The sequence below is a fragment of the Choloepus didactylus genome, chromosome 5, assembly GCF_015220235.1.
Source record: "Choloepus didactylus isolate mChoDid1 chromosome 5, mChoDid1.pri, whole genome shotgun sequence".
NCBI classification, from domain to species: Eukaryota; Metazoa; Chordata; class Mammalia; order Pilosa; family Megalonychidae; genus Choloepus; species Choloepus didactylus.
In genome coordinates, this window is record NC_051311.1 from 121,160,427 (window position 1) to 121,184,123 (window position 23,697).

The 23,697-nt window shown below is 36.7% G+C and overlaps 1 protein-coding gene across 3 annotated transcripts; it reads left to right on the forward strand.

Annotated features, from left to right (window-relative positions):
* Window positions 1–5,714: 5,714 nt before the first annotated feature.
* Window positions 5,715–7,693, forward strand: LOC119534439 (periphilin-1-like). 3 transcript variants are annotated; one of them, XM_037836800.1, is made up of 2 exons: window positions 5,715–6,497; window positions 6,639–7,693. In XM_037836800.1, exons 1-2 carry the CDS (start codon window positions 5,787–5,789, stop codon window positions 6,831–6,833), a joined length of 906 nt encoding a protein of 301 aa, XP_037692728.1. In that variant the 5' UTR covers window positions 5,715–5,786; the 3' UTR covers window positions 6,834–7,693. The 3 variants fall into 3 exon arrangements, with proteins under 3 accessions (XP_037692728.1, XP_037692727.1, XP_037692729.1); XM_037836799.1 differs by having other exon boundaries at window positions 5,715–6,085; window positions 6,179–7,693; XM_037836801.1 differs by having other exon boundaries at window positions 5,715–5,856; window positions 6,022–7,693.
* Window positions 7,694–23,697: the final 16,004 nt, after the last annotated feature.

Genomic DNA, 23,697 nt, shown 5'->3' on the forward strand with positions numbered 1-23,697 from the left:
CAGCAATACTCCAGACTACACTTATTATTTTGTTAATTTCATCCTAAATTCAGTGATTCATTTTTGGGAAGTGAATTTCTGCAACTGTTTATTTCTTGTTTTGTTATTTCTTTTTATACTTGTTATATTGTTCATAATCTTTACAGTTCAAACATGTCTCAGTTTTGTTCAGTGAAATAAAATTTTGTTAAATATTTTGCATTTTGTTATCATTTGGAATGAATTTTCTGAATCTAAGAATTTTTTTTAATTTCTCTTTCATTGAATTTTTTTTATGGCTTAAAATTTTTCCCTCAAAGCCTGGATGTCCACACTGTTGTAAACAGAAAATTATTTAGAATTCCAGCATTATTTCCTTTTACTAAAGGATTACCCAGTGTTCATTTTTACCAGTTACTTGAAATGTTTCATTTCTCACTTAACCCTAGTTTGTATTCAGGTTCATTTCCAGTGAGTTTGGTAAATGGTCAGTGCTTCACTAAACATTTTAAAACTTGTATGGACATTCTCCATTCTATTTATCAATTTTCTTTATTTTTGATATGGTTGTTCTTGCAGATCAGTCCAATATCAAATGCTTTAGTTTTCATTTGAACTCTAGATTAACCTGACAGTTTTTGATTGGTTTAGCAAAACCTTTCTAAATTAGCTTAGGGGAGTTATCATTATTTTAATATAGCTTCATATTCACAGAAATGCATATTCAAGGAAGGACTTCTTTATATAGCCATTACAGCTTCCATCATCCGCTCACATATTTAAGCTCACCTTTATGCATTTTAACTTGTTAACTATGATTCAACAATAATTTGATATATTAATCTTTTTTTCCTTCATTTCCCCCTCTTCTGTTTTTCATTTAATAATGTTCTGTGTGTAATGCCCAAGCAAATGGCCATGTCAAGAAGATGAACAAAATTTTTTCATTATATATTTCCCTTTTACTTTGAAAATCTTAAAAATCTGGAGGTGATGGTACATTTGGAGAGTTAAAATATCTGCAGGGAAGGATGAGGTGAGTAGTGTGCCCTCATCTACTTCTCACCCCACAGAAACACAAAGACAGATTAACATACACATCCTCACATCCTCTGGATTTGGATAAGAGGAAGGGAATGAGTTTATGCAGGGTGCTCTAGTAAAGATAACTGTAGAGGGATTGGCTGTAGGACAGGTGTATTAGCTACAGTTCTCTAGGAAAACAGAACCAACAAGAGATACCTGTAAATATAAGACTTTGTAAAAGTGTCTCACACAACTGTGGGGATGCATGAGTCCAGATTCCATAGGGCAGGATGCACATGTCCAAATTCCGTAGAGGAGGCAGCAAACTGGCAACTCCAATGAAGGTGTTCGATGAACTCCTCAGGAGACACTCACTGGCTAGCCGAAGAAGTGAAGGTCCTCTATTTGTCTCAGTTAAAAGTCTTCAACTGATTGGATTAAATCCAACCAATTGAATTCTCTCATTGTGGAAGACCATGCCCTTCATTAATGTAATCAGTCACAGCTGCAGCCAATTGACTGACGATTTAATAAACCAGCCTTCTGTTTTATTAACCAGCCACAAATGTCCTTGCAATAATGGTTAGGCCAGTGCTTGCTTGACCAGACACCTGGACACCATCACCTGGCCAAGCTGACACATGAGCCTAACCATCAGAACAGGTGTAGGCAGAAATCCCAAAATCAACCTTTAAGACAGTGCCTGACATTCGGATGTGAAACAGTATCAAGCTGAGGAATCTAAGACTCATAATGACCCCAACAATGCCTAAGGCAGGGTATAAGCACAAGTACAGAAATCCACACCCTGACAAAGCCTTGCCCTACACCCCAATAGTATAACACCATGTAGCAAGGAACCAAAATGAAACTATCACTCACCTGTCTTAAATAAGGTCACTTCTTCAAGTGCACCCACACACATATTAGTAACCATAAGCTTATATTCATGGCATGTTTGTTTAGCCTCATTCCTCTATCATGTTGTGGACTCTGTAAATTAAGGCATGGTACCACAGCCCTCACTTTGCCATTACAGGTGAGTAGAGATAAACATTTTCTAAAGATTTTGCTCCCTGTGATCCATATTTCCCTAAATTTGCAGTGTATTTTTCATAGTTTGGGATTTAGGGATGAGCTTTTATGAGGAGTAGGTCTTTATGAATGAATGAATGTAATGTTACCTATTATCTCCATATAGAAAAGTAAATGAACCAGCTTATATGGTGAATACATGAATAGAGAGTGATCTCACTGTTAGAGCATGTTGTTCAAGAGAAGAAAATGGACAGCAACCCAACCCCTCACTCCTTCACATGTTGCAATGCTGGGAAGCTTAACCACAAATAAGACTGGTTTATGGGTATGGATCATCAGTGGCTGCTCCCCTGTTCTTTTTTCTTTTTCCTTTTATAATATAATTTTCATACAGTACAATTAATCATTTTATTATAGTCCTGGATTTTTTCACAACCAAATAGTGCTTGCTTTAAAAAGTACTTCCCTTATTTAAATTCAACCACTTCCAAGTCCAGCCCCTGGCCCTGCCTCATCTCATCTCTGACCTTATAGCATTGCCAAGGCAAGAATGTCATTTAATAGAATCATAAAGAAAGTAGTTCTGGAGTCTCATGTCTTATTAGCATAATGCGATTGAGATTAATCTTTATGAAAATGCCATACTTGCTTTAGAGCTGTAATTGCTGCCTCTTCAGCAGTGTTTCTTTCCAAACACGGTTCTTTGGTGTTGCTTATTCTGAGAAATTGATCTTTTTCTTTAATTGGAGGGAGATTTATAAAGGAACTAAAATACGACTTGACAATTACTATGCACTTTCTGTCAATCAAGATGGTCAGTAGTGAAAGGAGATAGCAAACCATGATAGTGACAGTGTGGGGAAAACATGCTTGCCTTGCTATTGAACTGATAACTCTTTCATCACTGGATTTACTTTACATGAATTTTGAAGATGATCTTGCCAGTCATACATGATGGGGAAGATCAGCCCAGGCAAAAGTAATAGATGAGAAGAGTAGGGCAGTGATTTAGTTTCCTAGGCTGCTTAAAGCAGATGCCATGAAATGCATTAGTTTAAACAGTGGGAACTTATTAGCTTACAGTTTAAGGCCATGAAAATATCCAAATTGAAGCACCATCAAGGCGATGTTTTCTTCTTGAAGACTGGCTGCCATGATCCTTCGCTTCTCTGCCACATGGCAAGGCACATGGAGCATCTGTCGGTCTCCCCCTTCTCTTGTGGATTTCATTGATTTCAGCTTCTTGCTTCTGTGGCTTTCTCTTTCTCTGTATTCATTCCGTTTATAAAGGATTCCAGAAAGAGGATTAAGACCCATCCTGAATGAGGTGGGTCACACCTTAACTGAAGTAGCCTCATGTCAAGATCTTACTTACAGTGGGTTACACCCACAGGAATGGAGTAGATTTAAGAACATGTCTTTCTGGGGTACAATACAGCTTCAGACCACCATAAGGCAGTATGAGAACATGTGCATTTTGCAAGACACAGCAATACTGTATTGTTACACAGAAGGCTGTTCATCAGCCTCAATTTCCTAATCTTCCCCTAAGAGGATTAAACTGATTTTTTAATCCCACTTTGTGCTGCTATTTTGTGTGCTATGACAAATATTAGTGTTTCTTTTTAATCATCAGAAGGTGTAGTCTGGAATATACAGTACTGTGACTTGAAAACAGAGACAAATATTTGAATATGTGTTTAGTTACTAAACATTTTCTTGGTCAGTTAGGCAATTGGCGCTGATTTGCCATGAATGTATACACCAAATTAGATTTTCATTTTTTATGCATTTTGGAGTCAAATTTAAGATAAAGAAGGAAGCACTGGAGTTTTAAGCAGTGGCACCTGAAACCAAACCTCAGCTCCTCTCACAAAACAGCTCTGGCTCCTGGGTCCCTCGCCATTTGTGTTACTCCTAACTCCTCCTGAACTTACTGAATAACTTTGTCCACCTAGGCCCTTGACTTAACATTTCATGTCAGTAATATTCTTAGGTTTTCTCTATTCAATTTAGTCAAGCATGTATGTGTTGTGTGCCTTTTACACCAACCAACCTTGGGTGTAACATGTTGACTCAGTCTTTACCTTCAGGGGAATCAGTGGCTGGAGATAAAAGAGTAGGTGCAATTTAGTCTTCTTCAGGCTGTAGTGAATTGATATGTAAGTAATGGGGTTGCACTGATAGGCTGCCTTAGAAATAATAATACTTTATTAGGCAAATACTGTTACTAACACAGTTTTGCAGAGAAAAACAAGCACAGAGAATGCAAGTATCATATCATGCCTAGATTAACTAGATGGGAAGTGGCAGAGCCAGATTTCAAAAGAAGGAATTTTGATGCTAGAACTCGTGGTCTTGAACACTGCACTGAACTCTTCACATTGTTTGGCTTCTGGCATTATAATGCTGGAGCTCTCAGAGCAAAGGAGTCCTGGCAGCTGAAGAAGTTGCGTTCTTCAGAGGTGAGGACATGATGGGTTCAGTGAATTAGCATCTGCCATGGAGATTTCTGTGGGCAGAATCACTATGTCAGGAACCTTCCTGTGGGTCAGGCAGGGATCCCTGCTCCAATCAGAATCTATGGGTTCTATTAGGAAATCACAGGGGTGAGTGCGGCTGTCAATTAAAAATCTTGGGTGCCTCTCTAATTGTAGTCATTGGATTATGCACCTCACTTGATAATTTAAGAAATAAAGGTTTGGACTGTCAAGTAACTTGCCCAAAGTCATTCAGATTTTAATATATCAAATCCCAAACCTGAATTAAAGTCAGTGTAATACAGCAACTTTTGTTCTCTATTCTGGACCTTGATAATTTGCATGAATACATAAAATTTAATTACCTGATACCCCAAATTTCAGCAAGTCCAGGACTTTACTGAAGCCTACCAAAGCCTCTCCTCTTTTAAAAACATTAGCAGTTTTTTGCAGCCTGAAGGGTCTGCGAATGGACAAATCTTTTATGAAGAATGATAACTGAAAGATTCACAATTGTTGGAAAAATTTTCAGGTGCACTCTTCAGGAAAGAGTTTTAGAATCTTGTAGTAGCTTTGAGATTATCTTCAAATCCTGTCCTTCCAATCTTATATAACAAAATCTTTAATTGTTTTAATTAGCTTTCTTTATATCTAGTATGAAATGCATTGACATTTTTCAGATAAACAGCATATTTGATTTGTTTTGTTTTGTCTATAGTTATAAAATGAAATAATGATGTATTGCAAGTTATACTCACAGGCTCTAAATCCTTGGTGATTTAGAAAGGGATGATAACAAAATCTATAAACAAACGCAGAAATGTCACATAGCTTTACCACCACCTAAAATATTCTATTTAAGTCTTCTAGAAGAGTCTAAATGAACATTCATATACAAGCAGGAGATAAAGAATAAATAAATATGGATACCCATGACTAAAGCCCTCAAAATATATGCTGTGCAACAAATATATAAATTACTTAGAAGTCAGTTCAATTTTATAAACGTTTTGTAATATACTTCAGACGTAAAGAGTATTACTTCTTGAAGACGATTGCATAACTATGTAGCTTACACGGTGTGACTGTGGGATTGTGAAAACCTTGAAGCTCACACTCCCTTTATCCAGTGTATGGACAGATGTGTAGAAAAACGGAGACCAACTAAATGAAAAATAGGGTGGGGAGACACGGCGGTGAGCAGACGACTACGTTTTCGGGGTTTTCTTGCGGTCCAGAGTCGTGGCTTACAGAAGAGATGAGATGTGGTCTGAGGGACGATATGATTATGAAAGACTGCCAAGAGAAAGATTACCTCCTCGAAGTCACCCCAGTGATGGCTACCATAGAGTAGTTAATATTGTGCCAAAGAAACCACCACTGCTAGACAGACCTGGTGAAGGAAGCTACAATAGATATTACAGTCATGTTGATTACCGAGAAAATGACGAGGGTCGCAGTTTTTCTCATGATCGAAGAAGTGGTCCACCTCACAGAGGAGATGAATCTGGCTATAGATGGCCAAGAGATGATCATTCTGCAAGTCGACAACCTGAATACAGGGATGTGAGAGATGGCTTTAGAAGAAAAAGTTTCTACTCCTCCCATTATGTAAGAGACCGGTCTCCTCATAAAAGGGACACTCCTTTTTTCAGAGACTCACCTGTAGGCCGAAAGGATTCTCCACACAGCAGATCTGGCTCCAGTGTCAGCAGTAGAAGCTATTCTCCAGAAAGAAGCAAAACCTACTCTTTCCATCAGTCTCAGCATAGAAGTAAAGAGAGACCTGTCCAGTCTTTGAAAACTTCAAGAGACACTTCACCCTCAAGTTCTTCAGCAGTTGCTTCATCAAAGGTTTTGGACAAGCCCAGTAGGCTAACTGAAAAGGAACTTGCTGAGGCTGCAAGCAAGTGGGCTGCTGAAAAGCTAGAGAAGGCAGATGATAGCAACTTACCTGAAATTTCTGAATATGAGGCAGGATCCACAGCACCATTGTTTATTGACCAGCCAGAAGAACCCGAGTCAAATGCAACAGATGGCATAGAATTATTTGAAGACAGTCAGCTAAACAGTCGCTCTAAAGCAATAGCATCAAAAACCAAAGAGATTGAACAGGTTTATCGACAAGATTGTGAAACTTTCGGGATGGTTGTGAAAATGCTGATTGAAAAAGATCCTTCCTTAGAAAAGTCCATACAGTTTGCTTTGAGGCAAAACTTACACGAAATAGGTGAGCGGTGTGTTGAAGAACTCAAGCATTTCATTGCAGAGTATGACACCTCTAGTCAAGATTTTGGAGAGTCTTTTTAGAAGATTTCTTGCTCAGGCAAAAGAATTTTTTGTTTCTAGATTTTTTTTTCCTGGATTGTGTAAATCCTTAATATATGGAATTTTTGTTATGAAGAGAAATACTTTATGATAGTTGACCACATTTCCAATATCAAATAAACACTGAAAATAGTCTTAAGATATTTTAATTAGAATTTTTTTGTCCATGTATAGTCTCCTAAGCCATACTCATTTCCCCCTCCCTCTCCCATCCACACTAAAACTGGAGTTTTATCTTGTCTTCAGAGCGCAAGTAGTTTACAGTTTAAATAAAAATTCATTAAACTAGAGAAGTTTTACTAACAGATACATTTAAATTATCTATCAATAGATAATTTCTTCCCCTCCACCTTCCCCAAACTACATTTAACATTTCAAGCTATTTATAGGTTGCTATCAACATTATTTTTGGTAGGCTTATCAGTGTTAAATCTGTTGCTTTTTTTGAAGTTTTTGAGAGTCTTAATTTTAGGATAGATGAGATCAGATGTGTATTAGAGTGTGTATTTTGCAAAATGTTCTTGATTAAAGGAATTTGAAAATGATCCATTGTTTTTCAGAGTATCCCCAATCCTGGAAAACAGCTTTCTATACTTACGTTCTGTAGTCTTTCAACAGTAACCGATCATTTGTTTGGTCACAGGAGTGTGATTTACAAGTTAGAGATCATTCCATTTAAACTTAATAGTCTTTTTGCATTGCATAGTGAATGATACTGTGTGAAAATGGTTGAATTCTGAGTTGTGCTTTTATTGAATTGTTTGCTTATCTTAGACTTTGTAACTTTTAATATGTCCATGTATACTGTCTAAATAAACCGAATACTTTATTTGCTTTGAGAATAATTCTCATTCTGTGAGAAAACAGAACACCTAAATCCCTGAAAGACACTTCTGTACAAACTCTTGTTTCCAAGTAAATGAATTTATTAATGTCTTCTATTAAAATAGCTCTGCACCTCCTGAATATTTTGAATATTCACACTGATGTGTATCATATACAAGACTAATAGAAGGGGCAGTTTGTGATAAAAAGATAAGGGATATTTTAAAGTTGAGATTTTTCAAAAACGTTTATAATCAAGAAAGAATTATTTATAGAATATAGAGGAATAGTGGTATTAACTTCTTCTACAGGCCCATATTCCCCATCCCAGGAAATGAGGTGACTGATAACATATCCATCCAAGAATAAACCAGTTACATATTATTTCTTTGTTAATCTCTGTAGTCTGAGTTTTCTGTTTTGCAGCTTTTTTTTAGAGGTTCCTAGCCCTTCAAAAGGGTTCTAGAAAAAAACAAAATGGGGTAGGCAGTAAGCCCAGCACAATTTCCCTCTTAGTAAACTGTCTATGTAAACAGTCCTTCATGAGCTGAAGCTGTCCAAATCACGGGTTAGTTAAAAATCTAACTGGGGTGATCAGGATATTCTACTCATTTCCTGATGGGTTTCAGCAGCCTAGTGGCATTTATCCAAAATACATTATTTTGTGGCATTAGTTAGTGAGGAAACCTTAAAAATCATGTTTGTTATTACTACCTAGTTTCATTATCCTCCCATCCTCTTTCCATTTCCATTCTCTTCTCACTTGAATTCTGGCATTATTTTTAGTGGGCTCTATTGGTAATAATTAAAGAACAACCTCAGAGTAGATAAAAGTTCCATTGGAAGTGGAAATAGCAGTATAAATAATTTTAACAGACCATATAATGGGCCCCTCAAAATATGTTACTCCAGTTCAAAAATTTAAAAACTGAGGGATAACAACAACAAAAAAAACTAATTGAGGGTGACAGTTGTTTTTTTAATTGTCCTAAATGAGACCACGTTGAATTTTAATTTTTGCCTAGATGTGCTTGTCAAACTTTTATAAAAATAAGCCAACAGGAAGCCCTCAATTATCTTCCTAGTCTTTCCTAATTTAAGCAGTGATTTTATTTGTTACCCACTTTAGAAAGTCTAAGAAACTACTGATCTTTTTTCCTTTTTTGATCCTACTGTCTTTCTTCTCCTTAAATATTCTGTGTTCAAGATCCAAATGCTTTAGTCAAGATGTCACAAGTTAAAAATAAAACTTGAGAAACGACTATAGAGGCATAGGAGATGTTCACTTTGTTGAATTCATTAAACTAGAGAAGTTTTACTAACAAGCATTTAAATGTTGGTTCAATAGATAAATAGATAAAGTCTCCACTTTACCCCAAACTACATTCAATATTTGAAGCTATTTGTAGCTTGCTATCAACATTATTTTGGTAGGCTTATCAGTGTTAAATCTGTTGCTTTTTTAAAGTTTTTGAAAGTAATTTTAGGATAGATGAGATCAGATGTGTATTAGAGTGTGTATTTTGCCAAATGTTCTTGCTTAAAGAAATTTGTAAATTATCCATTGTTTTCCAGAGTATCCCAGTTGATGTGATAACAATTTTCATTGTCTTATCATAAGCCTGATGATCAACAGGGTTTGGAAAGCATATATAGTGAAGCTTTTTTGTGAATTTTAAAAGTGTTAAATAAAGCAACCAGGTTTAAAAAAAAAAAAAAAAAAAAAAAAAAAAAATAGGGTGGGATGGGAGGATGAAATGCTTTGGTTCTTTTTTACTTTTGTTTTTATTCTTTTTGAAGTTAGGAAAATGTTCAAAAATTGATTGGGTGATGAATGACAACTATATGATGGCACTGTGAACAATTGATTGTACACGGTGAATGATTGTATGGTATGTGAATATATTTCAATAAAACTGAATTTAAAATTTAAAAAAAAAAAGTATTACCTGATATATATGGATGACTGTTTAAAAGAAAAACATACAGCTATTTACAGTCAACCTTTAGCATTCAAATCTCATTTTTTATTAAGATTTATTCACACACCATAGAATGTTCCAAAGTATACAATCAGTTGTTCACATTACCATCATATAGTTGTTCATTCATCACCTGATCTATTTTTTGAACATTTTCCTTGTACCAGAAAAAGTGAAAATAAAAATAAAAAAACAAGAGTAAAAAAAGAACACCCAAATTGCCCCCCCGCCCTATTTTTCCTTTAGTTTTTTGCCCCCATTTTTGTACTCATCCATCCAAACACTGGATAAAGGTGAGTGTGATCCACAAGGCTTTCACAATCACATTGTCACCCCTTCTAAGCTACATTGTTATACAGTTGTCTTCAAGCTTCAAGGCTACTGGGTTGTAGTTTGATAATTTCAGGTATTTACTTCTAGCTATTCCACTTCATTAAAACCTAAGAAGAGTTACCTATATAGTGTGTAAGAGTGCCCACCAAAGTGACCTCTCAACTCCATTTGGAATCTCTCAGCCACTGAAACTTTATTTCATCAAATCTCATTTTATATCACATAGTAGGACATATTAAATTGAAATAAATTAACCTCTTCATTAAAGTAGCTACATTTAGAAGTTGATTATTTTCATACAATGGCAGATATAATATTGAAAAGTATTTATTTTGCTGGTGATAAAATGGCTGTGAGTAGCAATAAACTGAAGAGTTCAGAGTCCTGATGACTAAGACAAGCCCATAGTATTGATAAGCCAAAGAGCAGAGCACCACATCTGACATGGGTCACGCTGCATACCTTGACACTAACACATCAGGCACCCACGAAAGACACCAACCCCTTGTCTTCTAATAACTACTACTCTTCAACTATACCCCCTACACCCACACATCCACACTAACCCCCCCACCCCCCCCACACACAAACAGAACACAAACCAGTTTATCTTGATGATATGTTTCCTCTTTAATCCTATCCTCACAGTCATTCTGTGGAGTCAGTCAAAATTAAGCAACAGAGCAACAATACTTTATAATTTCAATGACACTCTAGTAAATTGACATTTCAGGTGTGCTCTTTTCCTGAATTCTGTGTGCAGCCCTCAAGTTCCCCATATTTTTTCCAATATTTAGGCCTCCATTTATTTCCCTAAAATTGATACATATTTTTCACAGCTTGAGATTTAGGATTGTCATTATTGCCTGTTGATAGATTATTTTGCAGTCATGACTTTTGTACTATTATATAAAACACACATACCTAGAGTTACAAATTGACTATCTGAGACCAAAGTTATCTCCCCTGTTACAGCATCCTCGTCAAGAGAAATAATATTAGCAATAACCCCAACTCCAGCCTTCATATGCTCTTCAGGGCTGTGAAGTTAAACCACAAATGAGATTTCATTTTGCATGAATCACCAGTATGGCATTGCCATATTCCTTTATATTTTTCTCTTTAAAAACAACAGAATTTACATACATTATCATTCAAGTTATTATTGCTGTATTTCTTGGAATTTTGACAACTTGCATATGGTGTGTACCAACTGCTACAAGTGAGATAGAGAAAAGATATCTCACCTCAAAAAGTACTTCTGTGACTCTTTGAATTCAGCCACTTCCCCACTCCCCAGCCCTGGGGAAGGGTTCACCTGTTCTCTGACATGATAGCATTGCCAAGGCAAGAATATCACATAAATGAAATTGTGCGGATAATAGCCTCTAGAGACTAAATTCTTACACTAGCACCCTGATTAGGTGCGTAAATATTTATGATTGTTATTTCTTCTTTGTGGTTTGTCCCTTTCATTAATATATAGTGTCATTCTTTGTCTCTCATAACAGTTTTGCATTTAAAGTCTATTTAGTCCAATACTAGTAGAGCAATCCCAACTCTTTTTTGGTTACTTTTTGCGTGGAATATTCTTTTCCAAACTTTCACTTTCAACTTACTTGTGTCATGCAGTCTAATTGAGTTTCTTGTAGACAGCATATAGATGGATCATACTTTTTTTAATGCATTCTGCCAATCTATGTCTTTTAATTGGAGAGTTTAATCCATTAATATTCAATGTTGTTATTATAAAGGCAGTACTTACCTTAACCATTTTATGCTTTGGTTTTTATTTGTCATATCTTATTTTATCTCTCTTTTTACCCTTTTAGTTACTTTTCCTTTCTACATTCTACTCTAAGCCTCTCTCTCCTGTCTTTTCCTTTCAGCATGCAGAACTCCCTTTATTATTTCTTGTAGGGCAGGTCTCTTGTTGAACGCTGTCAATTTCTGTTCATCTGTGAATGTTTTAAATGCTCCCTAATTTTTGAGGGACAGTTTTGCCAGATATGGAATTCTTGGCTGGCAGTTTTTCTCTTTCAGTACCTTAATTATGTCACACCACTGCCTTTTCCCCTCCATGGTTTCTGATGAGAAATTGGCACTTAGTCGTATTGCTGATCCCTTGTAGGTGATAAATAGCTTTTCTCTTGGTGCTTTCAGGATTCTCCCTTTATCTTTGGCCTTTGTCATTCTGATTTGTATGTATCTTGGAGTAGGTCTATTAGGATTTATTCTGTTTGGAATATGTTGTGCTTCTTGGACGTGTATATTTATGTCGTTCATAATGGTTGGGAAAATTTGGGCCATTATTTCTTCAAATATTCTTTCTGCCTCTTTTCCCGTCTCTTCTCCTTCTGGAACACCTATGACATGCATATTTGTCCACTTTGTGCTGTCATTCAAATCCCTGAGACTCTGCTCAATTTTTTCCCATTGTCTCTTCTATCTGTTCTTTTGTCTGTGGGATTTCTGGTGTCCTGTCTTCTAGTTTCCTGATTCTTTCTTCTGCCTGTTCAAATCTGCTGTTGTATATTCCTAGTGTATTTTTAATCTCTTCTATTGTGCCTTTTATTCCCATCATTTTTCTTATATTTCTTTTTTTAAATTCAATTTTATTGAGATATATTCACAAACCAGACAGTCATCCACAGTGCACAATTAGTTGTTCACAGTACCATTATGTAGTTGTGGATTCATCACCACAATCAATTTTTGAACATTTTCATTACCACACAAAAAAAGAATAAGAATAAAAGTTAAAGTAAAAAAGAGCACCCAAAACATCCCATATCCCCATCCCTCACTATTATTCATTTACTTTTTGTCCTCATTTTTCTACTCATTTGTCCACACACTGGGTAAAGGGAGTGGGAGCCACAAGGTTTTCACAATCACTCAGTCACACAGTGTAAGCTATATAGTTATACAATCATCTTCAAGAATCAAGGCTACTGGGTTGCAGGTAACAGTTTCAAATATTTCCTTCTAGCTATTCCAATACACTGAAAACTAAAAAAGGATATCTGTATAATGCATAGGAATAACCTCTAGAAGGATCTCTTGACACCATTTGAAATCTCTCAGCCACTGAAACTTTATTTTGTTTCATTTCTCTTCCCCCTTTTGGTCCAAGCAGGCCTTCTCAATCCCATGATGCCAGGGCCAAGCACATTCCCATGAGTCATTTCCCACATTGCCAGGGAGAGTTACACCCTGGTAGTCATGTCCCACATAGGAGGGAGAGCAGTGAGTTTACCTGCAGAGTTGGCTTAGAGATAGTGGCCACATCTGAGCAACAGAAAAGGTTCTCTGGGGAAGACTCTTAGGCACAATTTTAAGTAGGCTTAGCCTCTCCTTTGCAGTAACAAACTTCATAAGGGCAAGCCCCAAGATCGAGGGATTGGCCTTCTAAATTGGTAATCCCCTATGTTTGTGAGTATATCATTAATTCCTCAGGTGGGGAAGTTTTATATTTCCACATTTTCCCCCCAGTCCCTCAAGGGGGCATTGCAAATATATTTTTAGTCTCTGCCCAAATTACTCTGGGTTGTATTGGGGCTTCACCATAACCTATACAAACCAACCAGATTCCACTTCCTATTCAGAGTTCCATGTAATTATTATGGTGTTTGAATAAACTGACCATACAAATTAAATTACAAAGGGTGTTACAAAAAAATATAGATTTTGCACCTAATAAACATCTCTTCCTTTGGTCTCACACAGAAGTTGAAGTTTTAAAATACTGTCAATATCATCCTTTACTCTTTAGTATGATTTACCTTAGTCCTAACCAAGTCTATTTCATTCATATCTCTAATTGAAGTCTGACTTCTTTTTCAAACTCTTTAACATTCGCTATATGGGGTAATGCTGAAATTCGTAGCTGCTGGACTCTGGCTCTGAGTCTCAGGTGTCACACAGATACCCAAAATTCCAGAGACTGACCAAGTTATACACAAAAAGTTCAGCATCTCAGAATTTAGAAATAGCCATTACAACTCAGGAATAAATGTAACTGCTGTAAGAGCTTACAAACTAGGAACCTTTACAATAAGCCTTCCCCTGATAACCTGTGCTCTCAGATTAAATTCTTAGAGTTTGCACATTATAGTTAGTCCATATTAGTGAGGCATTAAAATGTTTTTCTTTTCATTTCTGGTTTATTTCACTCAACATACTGTCCTCAATGTCCATTCACCTCACAACTTCATTCCTTCTTGTAGCAGCTCAATATTCCCTAGTATGTATACATCATAGTTCGCCATTCCATTCATCAGTCTGTATACCCTTAGGCCACCTCCATCCACTGTGAATCATGAATACTGCCACCATAAACCCCACTGTGCAAATGTCCATTTGTGTCCCTCTTTTCAGTTCTTCCAAGTATATAACAGGGTTGCAGGACCAGATGCAACCCCATGCTTTGCTTCCTGTGGAACCACGACACTGCCCTCCAAATGGGCTGCACCATTCTACTTCCCCACCAACGGCAATTAGGTACATCCCTTTCTCCACATTTTCTCCAGCACTTGTATCCCTCTATTTTTTAGACGGCTTTATTCACACACCATACACTCCCTCCTAAGTAAGCAATCAGTGGTTCCCTGTATAATCACAGTTATATATTCACCACCACTAACTATATGAGAACATTCCATTTCTTCCAAAAAGAAAGAGGAAGAGGTGAAAAAAGAAAAAGAAAGGAAAAAAATTACAACTAAAAAGCAACAACAAAAAAATTAAAATAAAACACAATAAAAAAGACACAACACCACCAATGCCAAGAATCCCATACCCCTCCCTTATATCCCCTTCTTACAGATAATTAGTTTTGATATATTGCCTTTGCTACAATTAATGGGATCATGTTACAATGTTACTGTTAACTATAAACTCTAGTTTATATTTATTGTATTTTTCCCCAGTATTATCCCATTTTTAACACCTTGCAAAGCTGACATTCATTTGTTCTCCCTCATGTAAAAAATTCTTATGTTTGTACATTTAATCACAATTATTGACCACTTTAGGTTTCACTAAGTTATACTGTCCCAGTGTTTATCTATTATGTTTCCTTCTCATGTCCTACATGCCCCTAACCTTCCTCTTTCAACCGTAGTCACAGTCATCTTTGTTTAGTGTACTTACAGTATTGTGCTACCATCACCCAATATTGTACTATCCATTTCTGGATCTACACAATCAGTCCTGTTGAACATTCTGTACTCCTTCTGCATCAAATGCCCAATCTTTACCCTCTTTCTGTCTCCTGGTATCTTCACTTCTACACTCTTCTCCATACCTCTCTCCTGTCTTTTCCTATCTATCTGTAGTACTCCCTTTAGTATTTCTTATAGAGGAGGTCTCCTGTTCACAGACTCTCTCAGTGCCTGTTTATCTGTAAATATTTTAAACTCTCCCTCATTTTTGAAGGACAGTTTTGTCAGATATAGGATTCTTGGTTGGCAGTTTTTCTCTTTCAGTATCTTGAATATATCATACCACTGCCTTCTCGCCTCCATGGTTTCTACTGAGAAATCCACACTTAGTTTTATTGAGCTTTCCTTCTATGTGATGGATTGCTTTTCACTTGCTGCTCTCAGAATTCTGTTTGTCTTTGATGTTTGACAATCTGATTAGTAAGTGTCTTGGAGTAGGTCTATCTGGATCAATTCTGTTTGGGATATGCTGTGCTTTTTGGATCTGTAATTTTATGTCTTTCATAAGAATTGGGAAATTTTCATTGATTATTTCCTCTATTATTCTTTCTGCCCCTTTTCCCTTCTCCTTCTGGGACACCTATAACATACATATTTATGTATTTTGTGTTGTCATTCAGTTCTCTAGACCCCTGCTCATATTTTTCCATTCTTTTCCCTATCCTTTTGTGTGTAGGTTTTCAGATGCCCTGTACTCTAGTTCGGTAATCCTTTCTTCTTCCTCTTCAAATCTGCTGTTGTATGTCTCCATTGTGTTTTTCATCTCTTATATTGTGTCTTTCATTCCCATAAGTTCTGCCACTTGTTTTTTCAAGCTTACAAATTCTTGCTTGTGGTCACCCTGTGTCTTCTTTATATCCTTCATCTCTTTTGTCACACTTTCTTTCAACTTGTTGATTTGATTTAGATTTGTTTGAACATCTTTAATTGATTCAACTCTTGAATCTCAGTTGAGGTGTTCCTTTTTCTGGGCCATATCTTTGTGTTTCCTGATGTGGCTCATGATTTTTTGCACCTAAACATCTGATTTTCTTGATTACTTTCTTCTGGAGGTTGTTTTCTCTCTTTTGCCTTGGGTTTTCTTGTTGGGTTTTTTTTTTTTTTTTTAAATCTCTATATTTCTTTGTTTCTCTCTCTGACCAGTTGTCATATTGGCTTTGCTCCCAGTCTTTCACCAAAGTCAAACACCCACCTTGGCCTGCCACAGGGATGCAAGGTAGGCACTGGGTACCCCAGCAAGTTCACTGTGTGTGATAATATAGATCTGATGACTTCCAGCGGTGCTTTGTTTTCTGCCAGTCAGCAAGGCCTAGGTTTGTTTTAGAGCCCTGCTTTGACAGTTGGGTTGTCCGTATTTCACACCAAAAAAAACAGGCTGGGTTTCTGTGCAGGGTATGTAGACCAGCTCCTATGGTCCTAGTAAAGGGTCTGAAGCATCTTTTTAAAAGGGTTTCCTTTCCCTTGCACTTTCTTGGCTGTCCAGTAGATGGCGTTGTTCAGTAACTTCATAGTCCTCAGAGGCTGCTTTGCCTGGGAGCACAGGCTGCATCTACACAGGTGAACTGAAACTGCCGATTCCTATGCCCTCACTTTGCCAGCCAAAATCTGGCTCATGTGGGGCTACACCTGTGGCAAAGTACTCCCTCAGCTGACCCAATACTCCAGCCATCCCCAAGGCAAGGAAACGGCCACTGGCTACTGTTTCCCTTAAGGGTGGGGAAAAAATTTTTAGACCCAGGATTGGAAAAGCAGTCTCTGTCCATGTTTTCTCAGTCTCTTTGTCCCTCACTGGCCTGGGCCTTGAAATGTCCTCAAACAGTGGGGGTATGTCTTACTGCCGTGAGAGATTTTTAAATCTTTGTCCCTGGTGGGAGGGTTCCTGTCTGCTGATTCTGTGCCTTTCCCACAATGAGCCTGAGTGAGGGGGAGGGGAGAGAACCAGCTGGTCTGGGATGGAAGATTCCTACCTGATATTTCTTCTATTTCTTCAATTCAGCATCCGCAGGGTCCTTCTCCAGTTTATAGCCTCCTCTAGAGTTTCAGACAATTCAGAGCTGTCTTTTTTTTCACTGAATCTCTGGAGAGGAGTTTTCAGTAGCTGTTTATGTTGCCATGTTGATGATGTCACTTTCATATTTCTTTTTATCCTTTCAAATTCTTCTCTATGCTCATTCAGTGTCCTCTTAATATCCTTTATCTCTTTGGCCATATTTTCCTTCACTTTCTTGAATTGATTTATGAGATTTGTTTGAACATCTTTTATTAGTTGTTCCAAATTCTGTGTCTCCTCTAAAATTTTAACTTGTTCTTCTGCCTCAGCCGTATCTCCCTCTTCCTTAGTATGGCTTGTAATTTTTGCTGTTTTCTGGGCATCTGATTATCTTGATGAATTAATGCTGAAGGTCAGTTTCTCTCTCTTTTCTTGGGTTTTATTGTTGATTATCTTTGTGTTAAGGCTTTTCTTTGATGCTAGGTCCAACTTATTCCAGACCTGTAGAATAGCCTGTGTTTAACTGGTCAGATTTTCTCAGCTGTTCTTCATCTGATTCTTACCTCTCAGTATGTGGTACAGTTTTTAAGATTGCACTATTTGTGCAGTTTTTTCACTCCCAAGAGAAAGCTTCCTATTCTCTGTTCCTTCTCCAGGAATCTTGATCTGTTCTGTTTGTTTTTGTGCAGAATTTTCTCCCCAGTTCCTATGATTGTTTACATTTTCTCCCTCATTCAGTGTCCCATTTTCTTTGCACTTTTCACTCCTGGGAACCTCCTGTTTTACAGCAGTTCAAGTTAACTTTCCTCTCTTCCCTTTTTTCTGCCCTGAGGCTTTTTTGCTTCCTTTCTTCCCTGTTAGGGTATCCCACCCATGGACCAATCCAGAAAAGTAGATCACTCCAGAAAAGTCTGTTTTGCATTTAGGTGGTCCAGCTAACAGAAACTGAATTGAATTGGTGCACCACTTGCCAGTCACAGGTTCTTCCCTGACTCCCACCCCTGGGGCCCTTATGCATGCAGCACTCCCAGGAGGCTTGTGCCCTGCCCTGGGTCTCTGCTGACTTGGGACCAGATGCCTGGATATGTGTGGGGTTCTAGCATGCTGTGAGTGCCTCTAGTTAGTGGCCACCCTGGAAGGGAGGGATCTTGGCTGCTCTGTCTCTGAAGGACTCCCAAGCTCTGTGGGACTGAGTGAAGGGAAGGGGGAGGGGGAGGGGGAAGGGCCAGCATTTTGGACGGCATTTTCCTACCTGATATTTTTCTTTTTCTTTGTGTCATCATTTGTGAAGTCCTTCAATCAAATTTGTCCTGTAGTTCACATTTTATGAATATTATTCAGATTTTATGACTCTCTGGGGAGGCTTTTTCAGGGGTGTCTCATGTTGCCATGTCGATGATGTCACCAATACTATTTAGATTTTGAAGAGAAAGCTTATGGTTAACATGGAAAGAAAAAATAACAATGGAAAAATTGTTTTTCCATTTACTTACATCATGGAAATAACTGGTCAGCTCACAGTGAAAACCATACTTGTATATACGTTTTAAAAGTCTGTGGTACTCTATAATGCTTGTATTCATTGAATGACTGTTAAGAAATATGAATATTATATAACAGACTTTAAAAAGTGACTTCAGGGAGCCAATATTTTTAATGGATTACTGTCAATGATCAAAATAATAGCTAACATGTTAAGATCTTTCTTATGCCAGGCACTGTAACAAGCATTCTTTATGTGCTATTTTATTTAATCTTTACAGCCACATGAAGTAGGTACTATTATTGTTGTTTTCCATTTTATAGATAAGAAAATGGAGGCTTAGACCAGGTAAGTAGGTTTTCTAAAGTTACACAGCTAGTAAGTGGTGTAACTATCATTGGAACATGGGCCTGAATGTAGAAACTGTACCTTGAACAATTTATGACACTACCTTTGTATCTCTAAGGAAAATATTCACATTGAAGTATAGCTGTCCAATATCTACTGCACGTAGTAATGCCAATGTGAAAGCTTAATATTTGCAGCTTAGTCTTCACTCATGTTGTCATTAACTATAGCATCTCAGTCATTTTAATCTTTTGCTATGTACAGTGCAATATCTAGTAGTGTCTTTGAACATGTGGATTTTAGCTGGATATGTTGAAGAATATCTGACAACAGGATATATGCAATTTTTATAATATGTATAGTTTATTAAGGCAGTGTTTTGAAAAGTGACAGTGTTTGCATTGAAGAGACTGGTTAAAAACCCATGCCTTATTCTCATTCTAAAAATCAACTTGGGATTTTAATTTTGATTAGAACTTTCACCTAAAAAATGGCTTATTAACAATACTGGGAAAAGGATACATTGTTTTTGTTGCATTTTATTCTGGTTTTTAACTTAAGTCCCCTTTCATCATTTTAAGTTTTCTTAAAGATAAAAGTATTGTAAATGATCACAATATTATATATATTTTTTTGTATTTTCGCTATACATTTAAGGACCTATTTTATGATACTTAGAATTACTAGAACTCAAAATGGTGTGGTAGTAGCTACCTAGAGTTTTTCAGTCCAGAACACTTTGAGCAACAACTGTTTACATGGCTATGTTTGACGCTATGGGTGATAAAAAGATGAAAGTAATGCAGTCCTAACCTCAAAAAGGGGAAAGTTGAGTGGATATGAATAAAGTGGTCCACCCACCTCTATCTCTTGGACACTTTACCCTCCTCTACTCTTCAGAATTCATGTCAGGTATTAACATGGAGAAACCAGAGCTGCGGTATAACTATAGCATTTTGGGAGGCTGAGAGAATGGATTACTGGGTTAGGAAGATCATGGGGAGTCTAAATAGAGCTATGTAATCATCATACTGCAAATGGGTTGCAGGTGTGCCTACACCTTCAGTGTCAAAGTGGGTCCTGGGGTGACTGGTATTCTCAGGCTATGGGCATCCTTGTTGATTTTTCCTAATGTATTAAGCATATATTTTATATGCATGAAATGGAGGAAAAATGTTGGGAAGTCCTGTACTTTAAGAAGGTGATGAACAAAATAATTTCTATTTGTTATTCCTATTAATTCTGACTGGAATTATATGACATATTACCCAAACTTTCTTTGGAATAGACTGTACTGTAACGTACTTCATATTTTCCCTTAAGCCAACTGAGTTTTCAATACAGACACACACATACATATATAAATATACACACATACGTAACTCAATTCTAAATAATACTAAGATAAAAACTGGCTTCTGAGGACAACCATCTTACATACCAATTCTAGAAATATACACATTCTGTTTTACAAGAAGGGCAAAATGGCATTTTATAAGGTGAATCACATAAAATACTGATTTTGAAGCAATATGGCTTTTAAGTGCTGGTAGTTTTGTTCAAATCCTCTCTGCTTTCCCATTGTAGAAATACAATATTCAAGGACACTTGCTGTCAGCAGTAAGCATTTTTATTTAGTTTATCTACCACTCTGAAAAAAATACTGACAGCAAGCTGCCACTTCGAATTGTTTTACAAACTACTTATTTAAAGTTTTGGACAGTTTTCTCTAATAGGATTCCAGTTGAGTTGCAGAGACATTTAGCCAGGCCAGTTGACTGTATCCAGAGTTAATTGGAACTCTGTCTAGTACAAATAATAAATGTATTGGTCTGTATTTATTTTTCAAGACTAAGTTACTTTGTGGCTGAAAAGTTAGAATATTAATGCCCCTCCTAGTACCATGTCTATATACTCTATAAGCATTATCTTTCATGTTATAGGTAATGTAGTTATGTAATTATTTGGACTTGATTTGCAGTCTACTCATAGTGTTATAACTTATGATTTACTAAAAAAGATGAAGCTAACATAAGCCCACCCTTTGTAATTCAAATACATTTCTTTCAGATATCAATTTTAATCAAGGTGTCTAAGTAGGAAATTTGCTTGAACAAACAGGAAAGGAAATGCAAATAAGATGTGATTTTTTTTCATTCTGACTGGCAAATAATTTTTCAAAAGTTTAAACTAACCATTGGTGACAGAAGTGTGTGGAAATGATATTCATCATACATTCTTTTTTTTTAATTAAAGAAGTTGTGGTTTTACAGAAAATCATGCAGAAAATATATATCCCATATATCCCCATATATCCCCATGTTTTAGTTTCCTAGGCTGCTGAAAGCAGATACTATGAAATAGGTTGGGTTAACAATGGGAATGCATTAGCTTACAAGCTTACAGTTTTGAGGCTGAGAAAAATGTCCAAATCAAGGAATCATCAAGACAATGCTTTCTACCCAAAAAACAGCAAACTTTGACTCCTCTGCCATATGGCAAGGAATATAGTTATGTCTGTTGGTCTCTCCCTTGTCTTCCAGGTTTCGCTGCTTTCAGCTTAGTTCTCTATCTCTCTCTCTTTCTCTCTCCCCCTCCCTCCCTCTCCCTCCTTTTCTCTCTCTTTCTCTCTCTCTCTCTCTCTCTCTCTCTCTCTCTCTCTCTCTCTCTCTCTCTCCTCTCTCTCCACCCCCCTCCCTCTCTCTCCCCTTTATAAAGGACTCAAGAGGATTAAGCCTCACCCTGGGCCTGCTTTCAGTACTTGTGGGTACATACCTGGTAGAGGGATTGCCAGGACATATGGTAGTTCATAACTAGCTTTCTGAGGAACAGCCAAACTGTTTTCCAGAGTGACTACACCATTTTACATTGCCACCACCAATGAATAAGTGTTCCTATATGTCCTATATCTCTGCATCCTCTTCAACATTTGTTATTTTCCTTTTTTTTTTTTTTTTTTTTTTTAATAGCAGCCATTCTACTGGGTATGAAATGGTATTTCATTGTGGTTTTGCTTTGCATTTCTCTTATGGCTAATGATGTTGAGCATCTTTTCATTGTTTACTTTCTTTGAGAAATGTCTTTTTAGTCTTTTGCCCATTTTTAAATGGGGTTATTTGTCTTTTGTTGTTGAACTGTAGGATTTCTTTATACATTCTGGATCTTGTACCCTTATTGGATAAGTGATTTCCAAATATTTTCTCCCATTGTAGAGGTTTTCCTTTTATTTTCATGATAAAAGTCCTTTGATACACAGAAATTTTAAATTTCGATGAAGTCTCATTAATTTATATCTTCTTTTGTTGCTTGTGCTTTGGGTGTAAAGTCTAAGAAACCATTGAATAACACAAGTTCCTGAAGCTATTTCCCTACATTTTCTTCTAGGAGTTTTATAGGCCTGGTTCTTATATTTAGGTGTTTGATGCATAAAAATTTCACTAAGTTTATTCTTCAGAAACTTAAATCCTCCAGAGAACTCTTATGCCAGCTAAGTCCCAAAACCCAGAGGCAATAGCCTCTTCAAGAGCATCAACCAGTTGTGTCTCCTTTTCCCATAATCTTGATACCCTTTTCAACATGAACAGGTTAAGATGGTCACTGCCTAGACATCCCTGAAGATTGGGAAAGTGATTAAACTAGAGGAATGGGTAGCAATAGACAAGATGGAATTTAACAAAGGATTATGAATACAGAATCTCTATGTAATTTTCTTCTTCTTAGTTGCTAGGGTATTAGAATAGCTAGAAGGAAAGAATTGAAATGGTGGAACCAATAGCATCCTTTGAAATTTGTTCTATAGCTACTTGTTAAATTGTAATTTGAAAGTTATCACCTTTTTGTATATATGTTATATTTCACAATAAGGAAATAACAGAAACTATGGTACTGTATCTCATAACAGTTTTGGAAATTTCTTACATGACTATTGTTAAAACATACCTTGAAAGATATTACCTTTTTGCATATATGTTATATTTTACAATAAGGAAGTAACTCAAACTGTGGAACAGTTAACTCATAACATTCTTTGAAGTTTGCTAATTACTTGTTAAATTGCACTTGGAAAGTTATCACTTTTATGTATATATGTTATATTCCACAATAAAAAATATACATGATTTAAAAAAAAGCAAACAACAAAAATTGCCTCTTCAATTCATTACCAGTTTATGGAGAAAAGATGTCCATTACCGTTGACAAAGCCTACACCACACCCTTATCCAGTTTTTCCTTCTTCCTTCTCCAGCTTTCCTTCCCAGTACATGATATGCACAACATTTTCTATATTAAAGCTCAGGAATAGATAGATAGATAACAATGAATTGGCTTACACGATGGGGATTGGCTAAGCAAGTCAGCAAGATGAGCATCTATAGCTATCATCTATCTATCTTCCCATCTATCTATCTGTGATTGTTAGGTTCATGTGTAAACTTGGCCAGGTGATGATGCCCCAATGTCTGGTCAAACAAACCTTGGCCTGTCTGTTGCTGCAAGGAGATTTAGTGGACTTAAATCATCAGTACATTGATTGCATCTATGGCTGATTACATCTGCAGTTGGCTAAGGGCAGTGTCTTCCATAATGGGAGATGTTTAATCTAATCAGTTGAAAGCTTTTAAGGGGGAGGTGATGACTTCAGCAGTGAGAAGAGAGAACT

Bases quoted from the DNA above. Each gene is read 5' to 3' on its own strand.
- LOC119534439 (XM_037836799.1), top strand. From the start codon at position 5,787: ATGTGGTCTGAGGGACGATATGATTATGAAAGACTGCCAAGAGAAAGA. The intron at 6,086-6,178 runs GGATGTGAGAGA...TCCTTTTTTCAG, and splicing joins AGTCGACAACCTGAATACAG to AGACTCACCTGTAGGCCGAA.